This window comes from Diabrotica virgifera, chromosome 7, assembly GCF_917563875.1.
Source record: "Diabrotica virgifera virgifera chromosome 7, PGI_DIABVI_V3a".
NCBI classification, from domain to species: Eukaryota; Metazoa; Arthropoda; class Insecta; order Coleoptera; family Chrysomelidae; genus Diabrotica; species Diabrotica virgifera.
This window is the reverse complement of record NC_065449.1, coordinates 227,197,659-227,219,172: the sequence shown is the minus strand read 5'-3', so window position 1 is coordinate 227,219,172 and position 21,514 is coordinate 227,197,659. Positions and strand designations below refer to the sequence as shown.

Here is a 21,514-nt window from a genome sequence, read left to right as displayed (position 1 = left end):
GCAAATAATGCATACGAAAGTTGCACTCTTCACTCTTAATATGCAATTTAATTTTTGTCGATAAGACTCTTATCAAAAGATATCGAATTTTTACTGTCGAGTTGATACAAATTTTATTTAAAAAATTAATTTCGGGCGCGTAACTGACATTCAAAATCGCCGGTCGCTTCAAGCGTTGTTTCTAAGAGAATTATTCATTCTACACAAAAGTGCTAATAAACATTTTTGTTCAAAATTACCTCAGCTACATTTCTTATTTGAAACATATTTTTCTACGACACAGATTCTTGATAAATTGATATTTTGCGTTTCCCTACATACGAGGGAGGTTTATGGGGAAGCTCGGGGGTAGGAGTGGCTAACTTTTTTGCGTCTTTTTTGGGATCTCAAAATTCTCAGCAAAATTCAGCTTGTTCATCTCATTTTTTTAGATGAAATCTCTTGATGATTGGTCTAAAAATGGAAAGGGGTAATTTAAAAACTGTTAATTTAAGTAAATAAGTATATTTCAATTCGGGATTTCCATCTATATAGACGACAATTACTTTACCCAGATATTTTGCTACCTATACTTTTAATACTATTAAGGATTTTTGAATCTTATGTAAAACAAATAGCCAACAATAATAAAATACAATCTTAACAGAACAAATAAAGTAAAACGAAAATGTTTAGAAAATTCCAATATGAATCAAATTAAAAATAATAAATAGTAATGTTCTACAAATCGATTACAAGTGACTAGTATTTTACACTTTTTAGGGTTTCATGTAGATAAGGATCCTGACATCTTTACTTTTCTAATTATTGGTACAAGAAACTGGAAAAACTTTAAACCCATATATAACCGTTCACTTCTTATAACTGTCAAAATAGACAAAAACATCATTCACATTTTCTATCCTAATTCTTGGTCAATTTCTTAATGCCAATCAAAGAAGATATCACAAGACTTACAACATTTTGTTTAGAAATAAAAAAAAAAACAATGAGAAACAGTTCTAAAAGCATTTCTAACTTTATGTTTCAATATTATTTTTCTGGTACATTGAGGGACCTTTATCATGTGTCAATTTCGAAAAAAACTACTTATTTTGGATTTTTTTTAACTTTTATGGTATATATTATTCTGCATTTTTTTGGCTTAATAAACACACTCTGAAAATATGTAAAAAAATATTTTTTATCGCCAACCGTCACTAAAGTCATTCATTATTGTACTCATTTGACGCCATTTGCGGCAGTAAAGTAACACTTTATTGTACTGAAAGAATTTTGTCGAATTTATCGATGGCAGTAATTGATTATTTATTTAAGTTAACTTACAATTTATTTACTTAAATTATTAAAAATATTGTAAATTATTTACGACATTGTTAATTAAATTTATGTCAAAAAGTGAAATTCTGCAATATTTTGTAATTATATTCATATAAAATAAATCAAAACTTTACCGATTTAGTAATTATTCAATATTGATAACTATCGATTAAAAATCGAAAGCGGACATCATGCAAAAGTCATCTGTCATCACTATCATCAAATTTTTAGTACGTCTAAAATTTAAAATATTCATAAATTGTAAGTAAGTGTTAAAACCAATATCAGATTGTTGGCGATAAAATTTTGTATGCACCACGTCAGTAAAGACTCTTTATCGAACTCGTCTGTTATTCGGAACCTCGCTCGCTACGCTCGCTCCGCTCATAATATCAGACTCGTTCGATAAAGAGTAACTTTACTGACTTGGTACATAAATACCTATTATTAATTTTCACCACCTAATAAATTCAAAATGGCGGATTTCCTGTGACTGTCTCAGAATTGCCGCCAACCATGATTTTGTATTACGGAATTATCACTTGTAATTACACAAGAGCTCTAACATTACCGATTTGTATCCCAAGTGACAATTTGACAGTTTTAATTCAAGAAATTATGTCAAAAGAGATCCACCATAAAAAAAACAAGTTTTATAAAGAAATTACTGAATTTTTGTCAGTTTGACAACCGAAAAAAGTAGAAAAAATTAAAATTTTCCGCGTTATTTTAGTTCAAGCGATACTCAAATATGTGACAAATACTTGGCTAAAACTTTAAAACGATCGATCAAATAGTATGTCGACAAATTATGGTCGCCGTGTAAAACTTTTTTTTTACCTTTTTCGGTCGTCAAACTGCCAAAAATTGCAAAAAAAATTCGAAAACTTTTTTAAACTGCTGTCATTTTTTTATATAACTTGTTTCTTTTATGTTCACACTATGGTTTCTAGTATAATAAACAGAAATATTTGTGAATCTTATGTTTCAGATTCTTAGTACAAAATGGCCGCCGTCAATTTTGGGACAGTCATTGAAATTGGAAATCAGCCATTTTGAATTTATAAGATGTTCAAAATTAATAAAAAAATTGTTTGAATATTTTAAGAGTGCATTTATTAATAAAAAAAATGTATACAGGGTGTCCCTAAAAATATTGCGTTTCTTAAAGGTATAGGTAGAAGGTACCATGTAGAGCAAAAAAGTCTTATAACATTTTTTTATAAATTCAACCGTTTGGTCAAAAAACCAAAATACATTTTGGTGTGCAAATTGAAATCTGACAACTATGTATACAAAAATCTAAACATAGACAATCACAATTCAAAAATACACACACCGGCAAAATTAGCCGAACACGTTAAAAATGGGACATGTTTGATGTCTCGTATTTCATAAACCAGTGGTCCGATTTGAGTGATTCTTTTAGTATATTATAGCCTTATTATTTAAGAATATCGGTGTAGTAATATTGTTGCTAAACAGGTAAATGTCATTTTATACCGGGTGTAACAAACATACTGTGTTTGTTTCTTAAAGTTCGGAACACCCTGTGGAATATTCCAGCATATATAAAATATTAAAATTAAAACTCGATTGTAGAATTATGCTTTCTTAACATTTTCTTTTTTGATTCATTTGCTTATGATGGAAAATAAAAAAGTTATGTGCTTTAACAACAAGCCATGTTTTTTTATCAATAAATCTTCATAGTAGGGGAGAAAAGTATGCTAAATTTGCAATTACTCGAGCGTTCTTGTGACCTGGAGTGGATTGTGAAGAGTGGGTGCTACAACCAAAAAAAGTTAAGTTAAGTTTTCCATAAAGTGTGGGACTCTCCATTTTTCAATTTAATTTTCCATTTCCACCAATCGTTTTTTCCGATTATAGCGCTATTTATCCATAATAGGAAAAAATGTTGCGAATAAAAGTTGCTTATTTTTACGTCAAGGAACCAAATCTGCAATAAAAATTGGGGGCTCCTATTTAATATTTTAATGTAGCCCCCACCCCACCTCCGTGGGGGGTCGTGTTTGGTGCCATTCGGTAGATTTTTGAAAAATATTGAATAGGTGTATTTTGCAGTTTTACTATCTGATGTTCATTTCGCAAAATATCGCAGGGTTCGTATTTATAATTTTTAATCTACCCCACACCCCTCTCCGTGGGGTGTCACGAGCCCCCACGGAGGTGGGGTGGGGATTTAATTTAAAATCTTAAATAGGAGCCCCCAATTTTTATTGCAGATTTGGATTCTTTACGTAAAAATAAGCAACTTTTATTCGACATATTTTTTCGAATTATGGATAGACAGCGCTATAATCGGAGAAAAATGATTGTTTCAAATGGAAAATTAAATTAAAAAATGAAAAGTTCCCCACTTTATGGAAGAACCTTTTTCTGATTTTAGCACATACTCTTCACAATCCAATAGGTTCCCATAACGCTCGAGTAACTGCAAATTTAGTATACTTTCCTCCCCTACTATGAGGATTTATTGATGAAAAACATGGATAGTTGTTAACGCACATAACTTTTTTATTATCTCACATAAGTAAATGAATCGAAAAGGAAAATGTTAAACAAGCCTAAGTCTACAATCGAGTATTAATTCTAATATTTTACATATGCTAGAATATTCCACAGGGTGTTCCAAACTTTAAGAAAAAAACACAGTATGATTGGTACACCCGGTATAAAATGGTATTTACCTGTCTAGCAACAATATTATTACAACGATATTCTTAAATAATAAGGCTACAACATACTAAAAGAATCACACAAATCGGACCACTGGTTTATGAAATACGAGACATCAAACATGTCCCATTTTTAACGTGTTCGGCTAATTTTGCCGGTGTGTGTAGTTGCAACATTAGCCTTTAGTATTTACATTAAGCCCTGTCTTCATCCTAAACAAACAAACAAATTCTTGTTTTGTTATTTTCAAACATGGGGTGGTATAATTATTCTTCTTCTTCGTTTTTTGGCTTGCATACAAGTGCATCTGCCAGCACATTTCATGTAGGTTATGCGAGTCTTGCTCGAAGCAATGCACAACCTACGTGTTTATCCTTACAAATAATAATATATATAACTTTTCTTCAAATATCCATTATTCCATTTTACTAAGAACAAACACATTAGCAACCATGCTCGAAAATAATTCTTCCTTAATAAAGATAAATTGCCATAATTTTACTACAATAACACTAAGCTACTTCACTTTCACGAATTATAACTAAAAATTAACTTTTCTTTGGGGATTATTTAGATAACTTCAAATAAATTTTTCATTCTACATAAAACATCCTTCGGCGGCCATTGCCGCCAAAGGTCCCCTGGTATAGTTATTTTACAGGTGTACCTGTCTGACCTACATTTTTCTCGTGTCAATAACCTAAATCACTAACAGTTCTTGTACAGTGATGCCAAATTTTTAAATTTTATGAAAATAAAAGTTTACTTTATGGAGAACAATGTAATTTTTTTTGGAAACTGTTAACTTTAGAAAAAAATGTTATAGGACTTTTTTGTTCTACATTGTGTAATATATCCATACCTTAAAGGAACGCACTATTTTCAGGGACACCCTGTATAGTGTGACCTTTATATAGAATAAAGGTCACACAAATTCCAAAATAAAATAGATTTTTTCATCATTGAGACATGATAAAGGGTCGTTCACAGTGGGAAAGAGAGTGAATTCACATCAACATTATATTCAAAGATATCTGATAGGAACTTTTTAGCGACGATAATTGATGAATAGTATTAAATTGAGCCTCAAATTTACTGTTTACTTATCACCTTAAACACAAATATTCGAGGAGTTTGGTAAATGCACCAACTTTTAAATTGTTGACGTGATAAGAAATGATAAACACACAAAACAACAGTAATCTCATAAGCCGCAAAAATACATTATCGAGTTAATCGTCACAATAAATTTTAGCCTTTATATTTATATTGATGATCCAAGGAAAAACGGTAAATGCCTATTGATTGAAGAATTCCATTGGCTTATATGGAAGCTAGATCAAAAACAAAGATAGGCACTATAATTGACAACCAGTATAAGATACAATACCGAGACATCATATTTAAATGGAATAATGAAAACTCAAGGTACAGAGCAGTTTGAAATGGAGTAAATGATTTGAAATAGTAACTGACAAGCAGTTAATGAAGGAAAAGGCACAAGTGATTAAATAATTGTTCTTGGGCAAGAGCGTCAGGTTACAAAATTCCGCATAGAGCTAAAGGTGTCTTCTTCATTTAAATCGTTATCTTTCTTGAGTCCTCTGCCACTCAGTCCTTCCATCTTCTCCTTGGGTTTCCTCTTTCCTCAACTTCTAACTCTATCATTTGTTCACCACATAGTTCTCATTTCTATGTCTGATGTAACCAAAACCATTGGAGTCTTTGTTGCTGAATCTTTTTTGAGACTAATCAAGACGAAGCCTATCAAAGACGAAGGCACAATATTGTGATAATATAAAATATGTGATAATCGTGACTATTTCTCTATGTTGCCAAATCAGTCAGTAAATTCGATTTCTTGTTATAGATAATGAATTTTAGTAGTTCCAATGTGACACAAAATCTAGGCATTGGATAAAAAACTGTATTTGAAGAAAGTGCATTTTTTTTTGTTTTTTAATGGCGGTACAAACATTTACGGTACATTTGTAATATTTTATTTAATTATAGAGTCATTTCCACATACATATTAACATATTTCTCAAATCGGGCTCTGTACCGCCAGTATTTACTATATTACGTATATGTGTGCCAAATAACTCGACAAAATATTCAAAATTAAAACTGCAATCTTGGAACGCGTTTTCCGCCTTGATGACACGCTGATGTAGCCTCTTAATATCCATCATGACTTGGCTATAATATACTTATTTCGTTCACACTTATTCCTTAGCCCTGGAATTTTGTTTTGGTTACTTTTGATATAGTTTTTCCGTGCTGTATTATATTATCAGCTCGGTCTGACAGCCATGCTGTCAGGCGGTCGACCTCACTTCGCTTCACTGCGAGGTGTTCTAGTGGATGTGAGTTCCATTCCTGGCCCGATGAACAGAAAAATAAAAAAGGCTAACGCATCAGTTTAAAATTCTAATATGAATCTGAGGCTTAGACATATGCTGGTGTCTGATCGGCCTATGGGGGAGCAGTACGGCAAGGATAAGGGCTTGTGGCTCAGTGACGTGAGTGTGGCTCAAATTATGCGTTCCAAAGGTTACAAAAATGTGAATGAATTCTACTAAGAAAAATTATCGAATTTTTCCAATATCTTATAACATTGATGAAAGACGTGAAGCTTAAAAAGGCAGCCATATAGTATTTTATCTAAATCTTAAAACACTATCATAAAATATTGCGATATTGCACTAAGGTAATGCCTTACTTTCATTTTTAGCGATTGGGTACCTCTGCACTGATATGGAAATGAATGTTTTGCAACACTATTTAATGTAAATAGTGCAAATATAAAGAACTATCATACAATATTTACAATGACTAATAAATAAAAATAATATAAATAGTATATAGGATGTTTTAAAAGGTATGTCAAATATCAATAAAATTTGGTAAAACACTGGTTTCAAAAATTTGGTACTTTAACTTAACAATAATTCCTCCACTAAGTAATCTTTCTCAAATGTTCTTTTTTTAAAATACACTTGCTATTTATACGTTTTTACTGGACAGAAAGTTTTTTAAATCTAGTATATTTCAAAATAGACCACTTGACAAAGCTGTCTTGTCACTGAAACACGTCTGTCTGTTTGAAAAACAATTATATGTTCTGTAAATTCATTCCTATTACTTGAAGACACATAATATGACCTACAATTTTAAATCACCCCATATACACATGATGACACAATCTCTCACAATGATTGATATCTCCTGATAGTAGTGTTAAAAAAACATATAAGATGTTAAATATCCTTTCACATTTTAGAAGTATTCTGAATTATAAAAATCGCACAATTAGATATCAGTTATCAACTTCAAATCGAAAATATGGTAATTATATAATTGTAAGGTGTCTTTTTTATTTCTGTATAAAATAAAGTTCAATAGGAAATAAACATAACTTTGATTATGAGTATGAATGATTTTCATCTACATCCTCTAATATCCGAACTAAATTTTCAGTAGGTTTCAAAAATATATAACCAAGTAATAAAACCAGACAAAAGGGTTAAAAACAGAATTTTTTGCTTATTTGAAATTTTATGTAGGATGAAAAGTACAAATGCCATTGTCAAACATCATACAGTAACCTCCACGCTATTAGACACACGGGTACGTTGAGCTAATACAGTCCTGGAACTTTCACCTGTTGCAGTGTTTACTTTTATGTCTAGTGACGTCTAGAACGTCAGAAAATGTATAGGCCATTCCAAGACTTTGAACGTGTATGAAACCGCTGGGAGTCAAACTGTCAAACATTGCATTTATTTATATTTGTACCACATTGTTTCTTAAGTTTTTTACGGTTAACAATTTTTTAGTTGTATTTTTCGAACATTTTGTTGTAGATTTTGGGTAGTTTTTAGTTGTAGAAGTACTTGAACGACTTTATTTAGTTTTAAGCAGTGAATAAACAAACATGAGTGAATATTTTAGAAAGTAGTTGGTAGACAATACAGATGTTGCTAGTAGGTACAAGCAAAAGATTCCCCAAAATAAATAATATAATTCCCTCAAGGGGTCTGACTTAACCTACGGTGGAGAGTGTTTTCCAAGCGTAAGTAGCATGGACATGTTAGTTATTTAGCATTTTTATAGCAAGTTTTATAGCATTTAACCCTTGTTTTTGTCTCAGATAACTTATTTAGTTGTTTTATGCTTAAAATGTAGCACTGATGACAACCGATAAAGTTGATCATGATCACTTCTTCGCATTCCACACTTTAAAACACAACAGAAATGAGGCATATTATCTTTTTAAATTAATTCATCCAGTGAAAATGTTAAATCAATCATTTTACAAAACAAAATTACAAAGAAACGCAACTAAAATGATCTAAAACACATTAAGAACTGATAGAATAACATTTATGTTTGCCTCCCAGCCGCCATATTAATTTTGACAGCATGTTGGAATGCCCTAATTAAATAATAAAATAATAAAACCAATATAACACCAGAGAAATTTGAGAGTTTATAGAACAGTTGTATTTGAAGTTTATAGTTGCAATTGTGTTAAAGTTTTAAAAGTTATAAAGTATTGTAATACTGTTGGTATTTGAATTTTATGACAGTAACATGGCATGACAGACATGAAAGTCACGGGTGAGAACAGGCCGGATTAGCCCAAGCCTAGCAATTAGGTACCCGTGGGTCTACTAGTGTGGCGCTCACTGTATATAAAAATGTGTTGCTAAATATTTCATTACAAGGTGTTCTTAATTTTGAACATAGGTGATATCAATCGTCGTAAGCTTTTGGGCCCTCGAATCTCTTCAGATATGTGTACTTGTTCTGAGGAGATTATGACTCTCAAATTGATTGAAATGGAAATCTGTTACAGACAAAAACTATGGGTACACATACAGTATACAATTATTTATTTCTTAAACTATTGACCCAAGGATACTAAACCTGTCCAGAAAATCTGTAGATTTAGAAACGTTAAATAGGTAAAGAGACAACATCTTAAATAAAACTAAATGCCACTGGTTTCCTTTTCTATTTTACATCACATCCAAAATTTACCAAACGGTTCAATTTCTATGTCTACAGAATAGTACTAGTTCTACAGATCATGAAATTGATTTTTACAGCAGTTTTTCCTTGCATTACCTCTTGAATTATGAAGCGGACAAAAAACATTGATCAACAAATTTTAAAATTGTTTTTTGTGATATATTCAGTACAAGTAAATATTTTGTGTAAACATTTAGTTTTCGTTTATTATTAACACTGTGTTTTTGTTATGATACTTTTTAATACAACATAAATGTTTTGGCAGTACTTATAAACCTACACTCCTACACAATGAATCTTCATCAGGAATGATGACATGAGTTAAAAAATATTATAAACTATCACATTCCGATAAAAATTGGTGTTTCTTATTAATCTTACTGGGAAAAATATAACTCATCACTGTTCAGTTTTTGGTAGACTTATTTATGTTGCTAATTTTTTCTTTCCATATAAGTTTTTTCACTTTCCAATCTCTGTACATTATAACATATTGTTCATATGATTCCACTTATTTCTTTAGACAAGTAAAAAATTAGTCTTACTAGCCTTTTATCAACATCTTTACTTTATTTAACTTTTACTTTACTTTATTAACTGCATTTAAACCAGCCCCTTAAATTCTTCAACCAGAACACTCCTTCTTCCTATACACTTTCCTCCTATCTTTCCCTGTATTATCAGTGTTAGCAGTTCATATCGCTGTCCCCTCATTACGTGTCCCAGATATTGTAACTTTCTTATTCTTATTGTGTTTATTTCGTTTTCTTTGCCCATTTCTCGCAGTACTTCCGTGTTAGTTTTCTTCTGTGTCCATGCTATTTTAAGCATCCTCCTATGGCACCACATTTCAAAGGACTATAGCTTATTTATGTGTTCTTGCTTTAATGTCCAGCTTTAAAGTCCATATTGCAGTATCGAAAACACATAGCATCTCAAAACTCTTACTCTCAGTTCTAATCTAAGATCTTTGTTTCAGAGAATTGTATTCATTTTTACAAACACATTTCTTGCTATGTACATCCTCGCCATTATTTCTGTTGTTTGATCATTATTGTCTGAAATACAGGTTCCTAGGTATTTGTATTTGTAAACCCTTTCTATGGGTAGATTTCCCAAATGTATGTTTGTATATTTGTTTTCTTTGTTATTACCATGTATTTGGTCTTTTATATTAATTTTTAATCCATATTTTTCACAGAAACTGTTTGTTTTGTTTAGCAGTAATTGTAGTTGTTCAGCAGAGCTTGCCATAATCACGGTGTCATCTGCATATCTTATGTTGTTAATAGATCTTTCGTTAATTATTATTCCTTCACTTTGAGATACTACTGAAACTAGATACTAATCTTCCTTTGAGATACTACATGAACGATCACATCACTAACATATTTTGTATTTGCTGCTTTTTTTTTCATAAATAACAAACGAGAGAGATAGATTATTAATAATCTGAATAATATGTGATTGATGTGATCGTTCATGGGTATTCTTTCATTTTTCCGACTGTAATAAGGATAAAAAATGAAAAGCTATAATAAATTACCACATTCCAACAAAAATAAATGAGATTATCTTACTGGGAAAGATATTTTATCAGTGATCTATAAGCTGTCACTGATCAACTTTTGGTGGAATTTATACAAGTACATAAGCAACACAGTATTGACTTTTTTTTATCAACTGTAACATGTTTTAATGATTCCACTCATTGATTTACATCATGCATTATTATTAGAGATCAAAGACTCAGATCTACAAAATTTTGTTGCGCTAGTCTTCATTCAGTATCTTTGCATTAACATCTGCTTTTGGTTAAATATTACTGAATTTAAGCAACTGGTATACTTGTTTTTTAAAAACACTTATTCCTGATATGTAATAACATTGGAAAAATATTTGCCATCATACTTTTGCGAAAATGCATTATATAAGACAATAACAAAAATACAGTCTTAATAATTTTTTAAAAGTCAGCAAATGTTAAAAATAATGTAAATTATATAAATACATGGATAACAAGACACAGGGATTTCAAAATTACAAAATAATGGTATTATATTTTGTTTTCGTTTTTAAGTGAACAATAGTTCTTACATTTCTTTTTTTATTATTTGTAAAATTGTAGATATTTTAAAAATTTACTAGTGGATACAAAGAGTAATGAATATATTTGGTTTTTTTTTTCTTGGGAGCTGTTTGGTATTATAACTGGTCGCATCGGTAGCTAATAACTAGGATTGAAATATCACTTAAGGCTTTTATGTCCTGGAAACAAGTTTTATGTAACCGAAGCCTGTCGATGAATATGTATTCGCAAGAAGGTTCTAAAATGTTAAGTGTGGTTAATATTATTGTATGATTGTGAGACCTGGACGTTAAAAACCACAATGCTAAATAAATTAGAAGCATTCGAATTGTGGCGCTATTGACGAATCTTAAAGATATCATGGGTTTTGCACACTTCCAATGAAGATGTTCTCCAAATGATGAATTCAGAATGTCCGCTTATAAACATCATAAAGAGGAGAAAAACAGAATACTTCGGCTATATAATTAGAAGACCTAAATACCATCCACTTCGCCTTATAATACAAGGAAAAGTGGAGGAAAAGAGATGGATTGGTCGAAAGAAACTTTCATGGTTGCGTAATATCAGACAATGGTGTGGTTCCACGATAGAAGAATTATTTCACGCAGCAGCCGATAGAGAAAGGTTTCAGAAACTTGTAAACATGATAACGGCCAACATCTGAATACAGACACAGCAATTAAAGAAGAAGAAGCACTGTAGCCAATCGGCTTATTGTACATTATTTTTCATGTAACCTACTGCTTCAGTTTCTAGTGTTAACAACTACTTACATAGTCAGGACTGATTACTTTACATGTCCTCCAAAGCCTGGTGGCAGCTCAGTTAAATTAGAAATTGAAAAATTTCTGGTGTCTGTGCCAAGTTTGAAACTTGGCCATCTGGCGTTTTATGCCAGTACCTACCTAGGCCACTGGAGCTATGGCTGCCATTTTTTTGTTGGGTTGACATACTGTAATGAGTATCTATTTTTTCTCCTTAACAATACTTACGATATTTTTATAACTATGGAATTTATTCACCAATTATGTACAAAACACTGCTAAGATCAGTCCTCACATATGGGGCAGAAACGTGGACTTTAACGCAGAAGGATAAAATACTTTTGGGAATACTCAAGCATAAAATACCCAGCAAAAGTGGGAATACTCAATCATAAAATACTCAGCAAAAGTGGGAATACTCAAGCATAAGATATTCAGCAATGACTGAATGCTAGACAACACGATTGCTAAAAAGCTAACCATAGTAACACCTGTAGGAAGAAGAAACAGTGGTTGATTGCAAATTAGGTGGTTAAATGGAGTTGAGACCAACTTAAGGATATTAAATATTAGAAGATGGCAACAGTTCACCAGAAACCGAATAGAATGGTAATGAATCTTGGAGCAGGCCAGGATTCAAAAAGGATTGTGAAGCCAAAGATGATGATAATGGAATTTATCCACCATATTTAGGTTTGTATAAAGTTGTTCTCACATCTGCCTATCACTTCTCATATTTTACTAGATTTGCTTTTAATATATTGCATTTTTAACATAAAATACCTTTTCAGGGATGTTTTATTCAAACTAATATAAAAATTGAAAATTATTCCACAAAATGTATTTCTTTCATGTTTGTAAGTGTATTACAAAACTGCTACTGCTGATAAGACCTATATATCTTGAGGTATTATTGACATGTCAATATTTTCTATATAATCATCTCAAGTTTTAAATCAATAATCAATAATGATTAGGCTTCATCATCTTGTCAGAAAGTATGTACTCATTATCTTAATGGTACTCTATTTAAGTGTATTTTATTATCAAAAATAAAATCTAAACAATTCTTGAATGTTGTTCATTAAAATTTTATGTAAATAGCTAAGTCCTTGAATTCTAAAGTTGCTATTTTGGGGTCTACTAGTATTAATTAAATCATTACAAGTACTATTCTCAACATACAGAACTTTTACCAAAACCAGTAAAATCTACATATTATTATATTCTGAAAACTTCAAGAGTAATTTATAAAAAATATAAACCGATCTAAAAAATAAAAATTCTTCACAAAGATCAGCCAGTTTTTATTTAACTGGTATTTACTGTATATAAGTAATATACGAGAACATTGGTTAATAAATGATTATCCACAAAAGTAGAAATAAGTAAAAAAAAGCAGATTAACACTTAAAGAGACAATAAAAAGACTTTCCTTATCTACAATAGCATATCTACTATAATATATAACAGGAGCCTTGAATAGTTCAGGAACGGCATAGGCTATCCTGGGGTATAACGCACACAATACTTGGAGGCCGAAATTATGTAATGATATTGAATAGACACACAAATATTACTGTCTGACTATACTTAAGGAATCCATCTTTATGATGAACTCAGATATGACGACACCAAAACTAATCTTAACTGAAAAGTTTAACACAATTATACCGTCTGTCTAGAGAACAAAAAGTTCTAAATATTAATGGAGACTTAATATGGTTCACAGATAGACCTAAAACTGTCCATGGTACACAGGGCCGGCGATAACGGGCCTGCAAGGGATGCACTGCAGGCAGCCGCCCTTGCTTGGAGGGCGCCAAAGTGAGCTTTTTGTGGCTTCTATTATAGAAAACACTAATGTAAAAAAAACCGGAGGGCACCTATACTAGTTTTGCAGGCGGGCACCTTATACCCTAGCGCCGGTACTGATGGTACATAATTAGGAGTCTTTGAGCAAATATGTAATTATAATAAATCTTCAACCTCAATCAACAAGAGATCAAAATAGTTGTTTAAATGTGACTGGACATCATTGTTTAAGAAAACACCTACACAAACTAGGTAAGGTGAATGAACCATGGAGCAGAGAATGGAAGAAGAAACTGCCATCCTATGCCATTGCAATGAGCCGGGAATTCGCTGGTCAACTGAGGATTGAATCAGAAAAAATCCAAAAACTGCCAAGTTCAGGAACGGCAGGAATAAGAAAACTGTTGGTCTTTGTTGAGGCCACAGGCTTTACTGTTTAATGAAAAAAAAACAAGGTATCTTACAAAGGTCTTACCACCAAATGCCAGAGAGATCATAGGAAGATATGAGAAGAAACTGATCTTTGGGGAAGAAGACCTCCTTAGTACTAGTCAGTATTACCTTAGCAATATGTACTGTTGCAATATGTAGAACCAATAGTAAATAAATAAAAGATTTTCATAATAGATAAAACTGTTATTATTAAAGAAATATTGTAGATCTCTGTATAATACATATTTGATAAACCATAAATAGGAATACACGATTAAAAATATCACAAAAAGATAAAACAAAAATAGCGTTTACACAAAAATAATATTTTACTTCATTTTCATTAGCTTCTTAATTAAAAACTACATTTTTAACACTTCAGGTAAACATATTCGTAGTGTTCAAGGGTATGTGTATGGGAATTTATGCAGATCTGTTTTTTAATGAACATTGCAATTTGATCACTCAAAATTGTACAATGTAATAAATGGTTATCATTTAGTTAGGATATATATTTTAGCAAAACCTGTGATTTTTTTTATTTTAATAGCATTATTAAAACTTTTGTTTGAATATTCATGAACAATAAACTTTATGCCTTAATAAAAGTTCTAAAAACAATGTACTGCATAATACAATCACGTGATGTTTTCAAACAATAAACAAAATACAGGGTGTACCCGTGTACTGGGAGAAAAGTTAACAATACTGAAAATTGGTTTGACAGCAAATCTATAGTCAAAGTCAATGGTAGCTACCAGAATTACATAGATATATACAGGGTGTCCTAAATTAAAGAAATATAATATTACATGTTTTTCATCCCAATTATATTTTATTTTGTATTTGGTCTAGGTAAAAGCACTGATGCTGGTGTGCAAAATTTATAACATATGATGTTAGAAATTTTGCAGGTCAGACGCATTATCAATCCTTAAAGGTAACACTGATAAAAAATTAAGACAATCGTGGCATCTATATAGCAAACCTACCTCCTCTCAATATGATCTGATACAACTTACCCTTAAATTATATTCTAGTTCCATCTAATATTTGTCTTTAAATGAGAAAATTGATGAATCATAATCAATGTACAACTCTTCTTTGAGTATGTGCCACGTTTACTATTGCCTTCCATATTTGTAGTTCCTATGCCACTATTTTCCATTGTCTCATTATTTTTTTATTATATCTCTTATTACACTTTTGGCTAAGAAACATATGTGCCCAATACTCCACAAGGAGGGATGGAATTAGATATGAGTGGAAGATGTTTCCAACAATGAATCTATCATAATACTCACAAGCTGAACAAACCACCTATAGGAGCATTTTGCTATCACAGTCAGCTTTGCAACAATGTAAACAGACAAAAATGAATTGTTTTCATTGTTAAGAAATCTATTATTCAACTGCAACTATCAAAAATTAGCATTTTTTTCTTCAATTTTTGATACCCTGTGTATGCCTTGTTGGATCATGAGATCAAATACAATAAACCTTATTAATACTTTTGAACAGTATTAAGGAGGATATTGGGACTGATTTGCGACAATGGTATAAGGAGAATAAGGTTCAACCACAAGTTATACCATTATTACAAAAAACCCTCTATACCAGTGGTTTCCAACCTTTTTTAGCTTGAGGCACACTAACTTAAAAACTGGTTCAGCCACGGCACACTTGGGTAAATAATCTCTATAATGATAGCAAGTATAATCAAATTTCGCAGCACACCTACAGGGACTTCAGGGCACACCAGTGTGCTGCGGCTCACTGTTTGGGAACCTCTGCTCTATACTCTATAGCAAATTATGCAAAAATACAAAGATTGCGCTGGGCAGGTCACCTTATAAGAATGGAGAATGACAGAACACCTAGTAGAATGTTTAGCCAAACTATGGTGGGATGTCGTCCAGTAGGTATGAAGACCAAGGAAGAGGTGGATAGACGAAGTGAGAACCGATGCTAAAGAGATATTGAGGATGGATAACTGGAGAAGATCATCCAGGGATAGAGAGACTTGGAGGCGGATGCTGCGGAGTTGGGCTGTAGCACCATAGGAGAGAAAGTATATGCCTTATCAATTCTAATTTGTATCTGATATTGACACACATATATCTGCTAAGCAAATTTGTTGTATATTTAATTTCTTGCTTTGAATACTGTTCCTATTTGTATTACACCATGTATATGCAATATATTCATATATGCTCTTTAGGCAAAAAGAACAGAAAATAAATTGAGAGGACAGCACACACATCTTATGGAAAATATCATGTCACTCACTCAAATTCAATAAAATTTACAAGAATAGATTTGTCTCGAAATTACGATCATTTCATATCATTGCGTCAACTATGAATTTTTATTAATAACGATGCAAATTGTAATTAAAATTTACATTAAAATCACATTTTTAAGTCCATATAAGTGTCATTCATAAATACTATTAGTCAAGGTGCTAATCAAAACAGCTTAAACCCAGTGTGAGCTATGGTAGGACTGACCTGCAGAATATTTATGGCATACCGAATTATAAAATCTTTTTTCTCTAACTTACACATTATGTACCCATTTGATTTTAGATTTATTTATATCAATTTATGCCGTTATTAAGCAAAATATTCAGAGTTGGCACAATGATATGAAGTGATCGTAATTTCAAGACGAATCTATTCATGTAAATTTTATTGAATTTGAGTGACATTATATTTTCCATAAGATGTGTGCAGTGTCCTTTAAAATATAAATAAAAATTCATGTCATACACATTATAGATACCTTTAGGTAATTGTGAAATCCCTAAAAATCACTATTTCGGACTAGCCATTACACATTTTTATCAAATCAAACCATAAGTTGACCACACTTGCTGATATTAAATACATAAAACTCCATTGAATTCTTGGTATCAAAGTGCTATCAAAAAGTACACAGAAGCCGAAGTTAATAGACAAAAAACAGGTATATACTGCCAAGCTATTATTTTTTTCTACCGATATTTTCTCCCAAGGTCTTCGAGTTAAGAGAGGTTGTTGTTTTATTGCATCAAAAATGACATAATAAATGTTGTCAAAGGTTCAAATGGAATAAATAATTGTATAAACAAAACCAGTCCATAATTTACTGAAATTTGAGTGAGATATGTTCAGTAAATTGCTTGTCCAAGAACCCAAGAGGAATATGTTTGTCTGCACTGATAAGTAAAAAGGTCGTAAGTCAAAACATATCGATTTTGAATAGGTAACTTTCAACACCCTCAGCGCCAGTGTATCCTTTTAGATACACAATGTCCTCAACGCTGTGTACTGAAAAAGATACACATCGCTCGTTTTGTGCGATCTGTTGTGTCTCCTAAAAGGACACACTTTCTTAAGTTTTTATATGTAGAGAATAATGTTTTGGCCTGAGCCAATTTCCTGGTATAACTGGGTTTGGCCTTAGACATGAAAAGATAGGTTGTATGTAACTAGAAATTCATATGAAAAATGTTATTGTAGTACATAAGTATTTGAACCCATTCACCCAAAAAAACATTTTGGCCCAGAATGAAAATTTTGTGAGCTAGCGTGGTGCTGAAAGTGTTAAAAAATTAAAAAGCAATGAAAATCGATTGAATTTTGACGCTTTTTAACGCATTTTTTGAAGTATACAATAGAGATGAAAATCAGTCCATTTTTTTTAGTCATTAGTCCATTTAGCAATTTTTTTAATGTACTAAAAAACTTAGTCAAAATTGATATTTTTTGACTTAAGAACTTTTTACTTATCGGTACAGATATTATATTGGTATAAACAAAGATGTTTTTAAGAATATTTTAATGAGTTTAGTTCTTGCTACAAATTCTTAACTGTATACTGTAAAGCATTTGGCATACTTCAAATTTTATCTGATAAAATATTGATTTCTGAGAAGCTTGCATGTTTCTTTTTAATTTATATCAAAACAAAAATATAGGTGGACTTCTTTGTTATATACAATTAATGAATTAAGTATTTCTTTGATAGAATAAACTGAGAACAGAGAAACATAAGGTTCAAATATTGACTTTCTTTAGGATCGGTTTTAGGAGATTTAAAACACTCTATTTTTTTAAAGCACACAATTCTATAATATATACAGAATAAAGGCTGAACCTCTTCACTGCGACTGGCTTGTACGAGAGCTGGAGCAAAGACAAAAGTCTGTGCTTCGCAATCTCTACAAAGTATAGCTCTGATCCAGTAGCAGTAGACATAATAGCTTTAAGTACAAATAACAATAACTAGCTACTAGAAAAAGTGAAGCTCTAGTTAATATTTTTAAAAGTAACTTTAACTCGTAATAGACTTTTTAACATCTGCAATAGAACTATAAACTTCTTCAAAAGGTTAAATTTAAATATCTATAATATTGGTATTAAATGGATCAAAAAGCATTAAAAATGGTTTTTCTAAACTAATTCTCAACAACAAAGCAACTATACTTTTTCTTCTTGTTTCTTGCAAAATTGTCTCTTTTACTTAATAACAAACAGCTTAGCTGCATATCAGATCTGTTAAATGTCAGAATTGTTTACAAACGCAAAGAAAAATTAGTATCGAAATGTCATAAGACATAAATACCTAATCTGACCCTATTCATTTTGAATATTAAGATTGCATTTACTCACTTCTTTAGATGTTAAATATTAACTTTAATTATTTTTTCTGTTAACTCCAGCTTCTAGAAAGTACAGAGGACCAATCAAGCAAGCACAAACCAGTTAATGGAAGAGCCCCGGGCAGCAGTCTGTCACCAGCCTGAGACAGTGGCAAGGCTACTTACATAAATTATATAGTACTCGACTCTTCAAAACTCTGCAAATTCCTTGGCGCACTTTTCTGTCGAGGAGATGCGTAAGGCTTCTTCTTCATAGTCATCAAAATTACTAGTGTCTCCGGGTCCCTTGCATCGTGGTATAAAGGGGGCTTCAATCTTTTTTTGGAAAGTCGAAATCCAGTCAGTCGAAGCGAACCATTTGTGACCTTTAATATCATTCACTCCAGCTTTCAAGTTGCCATATCTTTTTGTCAAGTCAACTTGGAGTAAATTGCGTAACAAATCTTTCAAGTCGGAACCGAAATGAGATGGAAAACGAACTTTTCCCGAAACTATTTTTTCATAGATCTGTATTGGCTGATCAGCAAAGAAAGGAGGATAGCCAGCTGCCATTTCATAAACTAATACTCCTAGAGCCCACCAGTCTACTGCTTTGTTGTAACCCTTACTAAGAATGATTTCTGGAGCAAGATATTCTGGAGTTCCGCATAGGGTCCAAGTACGGCCTTTGACTCTTTTAGCGAAACCGAAATCAGTAACTTTAAGGTAACCCTGAGAGTCGATCAGTAAATTCTCAGGTTTCAGATCTCTGTAAATCAGATCTAAGTAGTGAAGATATTCAAAAGCCAACACTATTTGAGCTGCATAGAAACGAGAGTGTGGTTCAGAAAATCGACCAACTTTCCGAAGGTGGGAAAACATTTCACCACCAGGCACATATTCAAGCACCATATATAGATTCGAATTGTCTTTAAAATGGAACTTTAGACTTACAAGAAAAGGGAAGCTGATGGCTTGTAAAATTCTCTTCTCGTTCAAGGTATGCTCCACTTGCTTCAATTTGACAACTTTTTGTTTATCTAATATTTTCATTGCATAATATTCTTTAGTTGGTTTGTGCTGCACTATCATGACCCGGCCGAATGAACCCGTGCCAAGGGTCTTAATTCGTTCGAAATCATCTAGACTTGCAGTATTTGTGGGATTTCTCTTCCATTTCTCCTCAAAGTCTTCCTTCGCTTGGTCTAGGAACTCCTTAACGCTCTCCGCGGAATCTACTTTTTTATTCGCCGTAGCGGCATTGTTGCCCATGGTTTGAACTTTTAAGCCTTCCAGGGCTCCGACTTTAATAGTACACTCCGCCTAAAGCACCAAGTTTAGCGGAGGACACGAATGTCACTAATTCTACGATGTCAACACACCTTATTCAAGCTCATTTTGCTAAGTTCTGTTAAACCTTTAACAAATACAGTCTTAAACACTACAGTTTTAAGCTTAGAGTTCAATATAACTAACTATTACAGCGAAATTATTTACGTATAACGTTGATTTTGTAACTTTACTTTAAAACCCCAATGTAAGATGGCCGATTACTGAGGAGCTGTGTTTTCTTGATATATCCGGATTGATTTCGTACAAAGAAAAATATCAAAATTTAATCACATGATCATGAACAACCAATAGAAATCGACGAGTATACCAAGAAACAACAATCTAAATTCCAGAGTTACTACTAAAACGTATCAAAGAACTTTGTTCATTCTCGTTACTATTTATGTCTTTGTCACTTTTTGTTTCGCTTCACAGAAAGAGATACAATAATAGGAAACGTCACGATTACGAACTTGACTCTTGTCATGTGTGTATGACGTTTACGTATTTGGTGCGTTCGTTTCCGTTGAGCCATCAATTATAAAAAAGAAGGCCAAAGGCGAAATAAATATTGTCGACAGAGATAGTATATATCCCATCTGCCAAACAAAAATATCTAAATTCAGCATTTAAAAATTTGTTCAAATAAACGTCACAGCAGAAATACGCGTCAAAAACAAGATCCTGAATAAATTTAATTTTTTGTTTGTTGGTGAATTTGTAGTTGAACTTACAAATTGCGTTATTTGTTTATTTTATGCGTACTTCAAAATAAAACGAGCAAAAATAATGTTTCTTGTATTTTAGATAAATTTAAATAATGCATACATTATTCAAGAGAATAGATTTTTAGGAATTCCTAAAATGTCTTATTTCAGTAAGATTAATAATGATGTTGATTGAATTTGAAATTATTTATTGTCTGAGTGAACCAAAAATTGTTTTACTGCAATTTTATTTTATAGCGGTCATAGACGTAGGTAGCTAATTTTATACCGCACGAAAGGGATCGCGTAGTTATTTGTAACAACAACAATTATTTAATTTAATTATTTTCGAAACAGTTTAATGAATATTCACATTCAATATTTGTATGAATAAAGCGTGGATATTAAAAATGACACAAATCACTTGCATCATAACATAAGACACGTTTATATCGTCTTATAATTTTTATTTGAGACAATTAAGATTTTCTTTATTGTTAAAAAAATACGTGTACAGATTAAATATCTATTAGACATTAAATCGTTTCATTTTTGGGCGGCCTTTATAATAATTTTGAAGATTTTTTTAGACCTATTTTCATGATTTTATAGTTTACTCTTTTATTGAACTCAGACCTCCATCAGATATATTTATTTTATTTTTAAGTTTCTTTTCTAACTTTGTTCAGTA

At 31.7% G+C, this 21,514-nt stretch overlaps 1 protein-coding gene across 1 annotated transcript; it reads right to left on the bottom strand.

Annotated features, from left to right (window-relative positions):
- Positions 1–488: 488 nt before the first annotated feature.
- Positions 489–20,464, bottom strand: LOC114333223 (cAMP-dependent protein kinase catalytic subunit 1). Its single transcript, XM_028283084.2, has one exon. It carries the CDS (start codon positions 20,054–20,056, stop codon positions 18,995–18,997), a length of 1,062 nt encoding a protein of 353 aa, XP_028138885.1. The 5' UTR covers positions 20,057–20,464; the 3' UTR covers positions 489–18,994.
- Positions 20,465–21,514: the final 1,050 nt, after the last annotated feature.

Excerpts from the sequence above, each read along its gene's own strand:
- LOC114333223 (XM_028283084.2), bottom strand. The coding sequence starts at position 20,056 with ATGGGCAACAATGCCGCTACGGCGAATAAAAAAGTAGATTCCGCGGAG.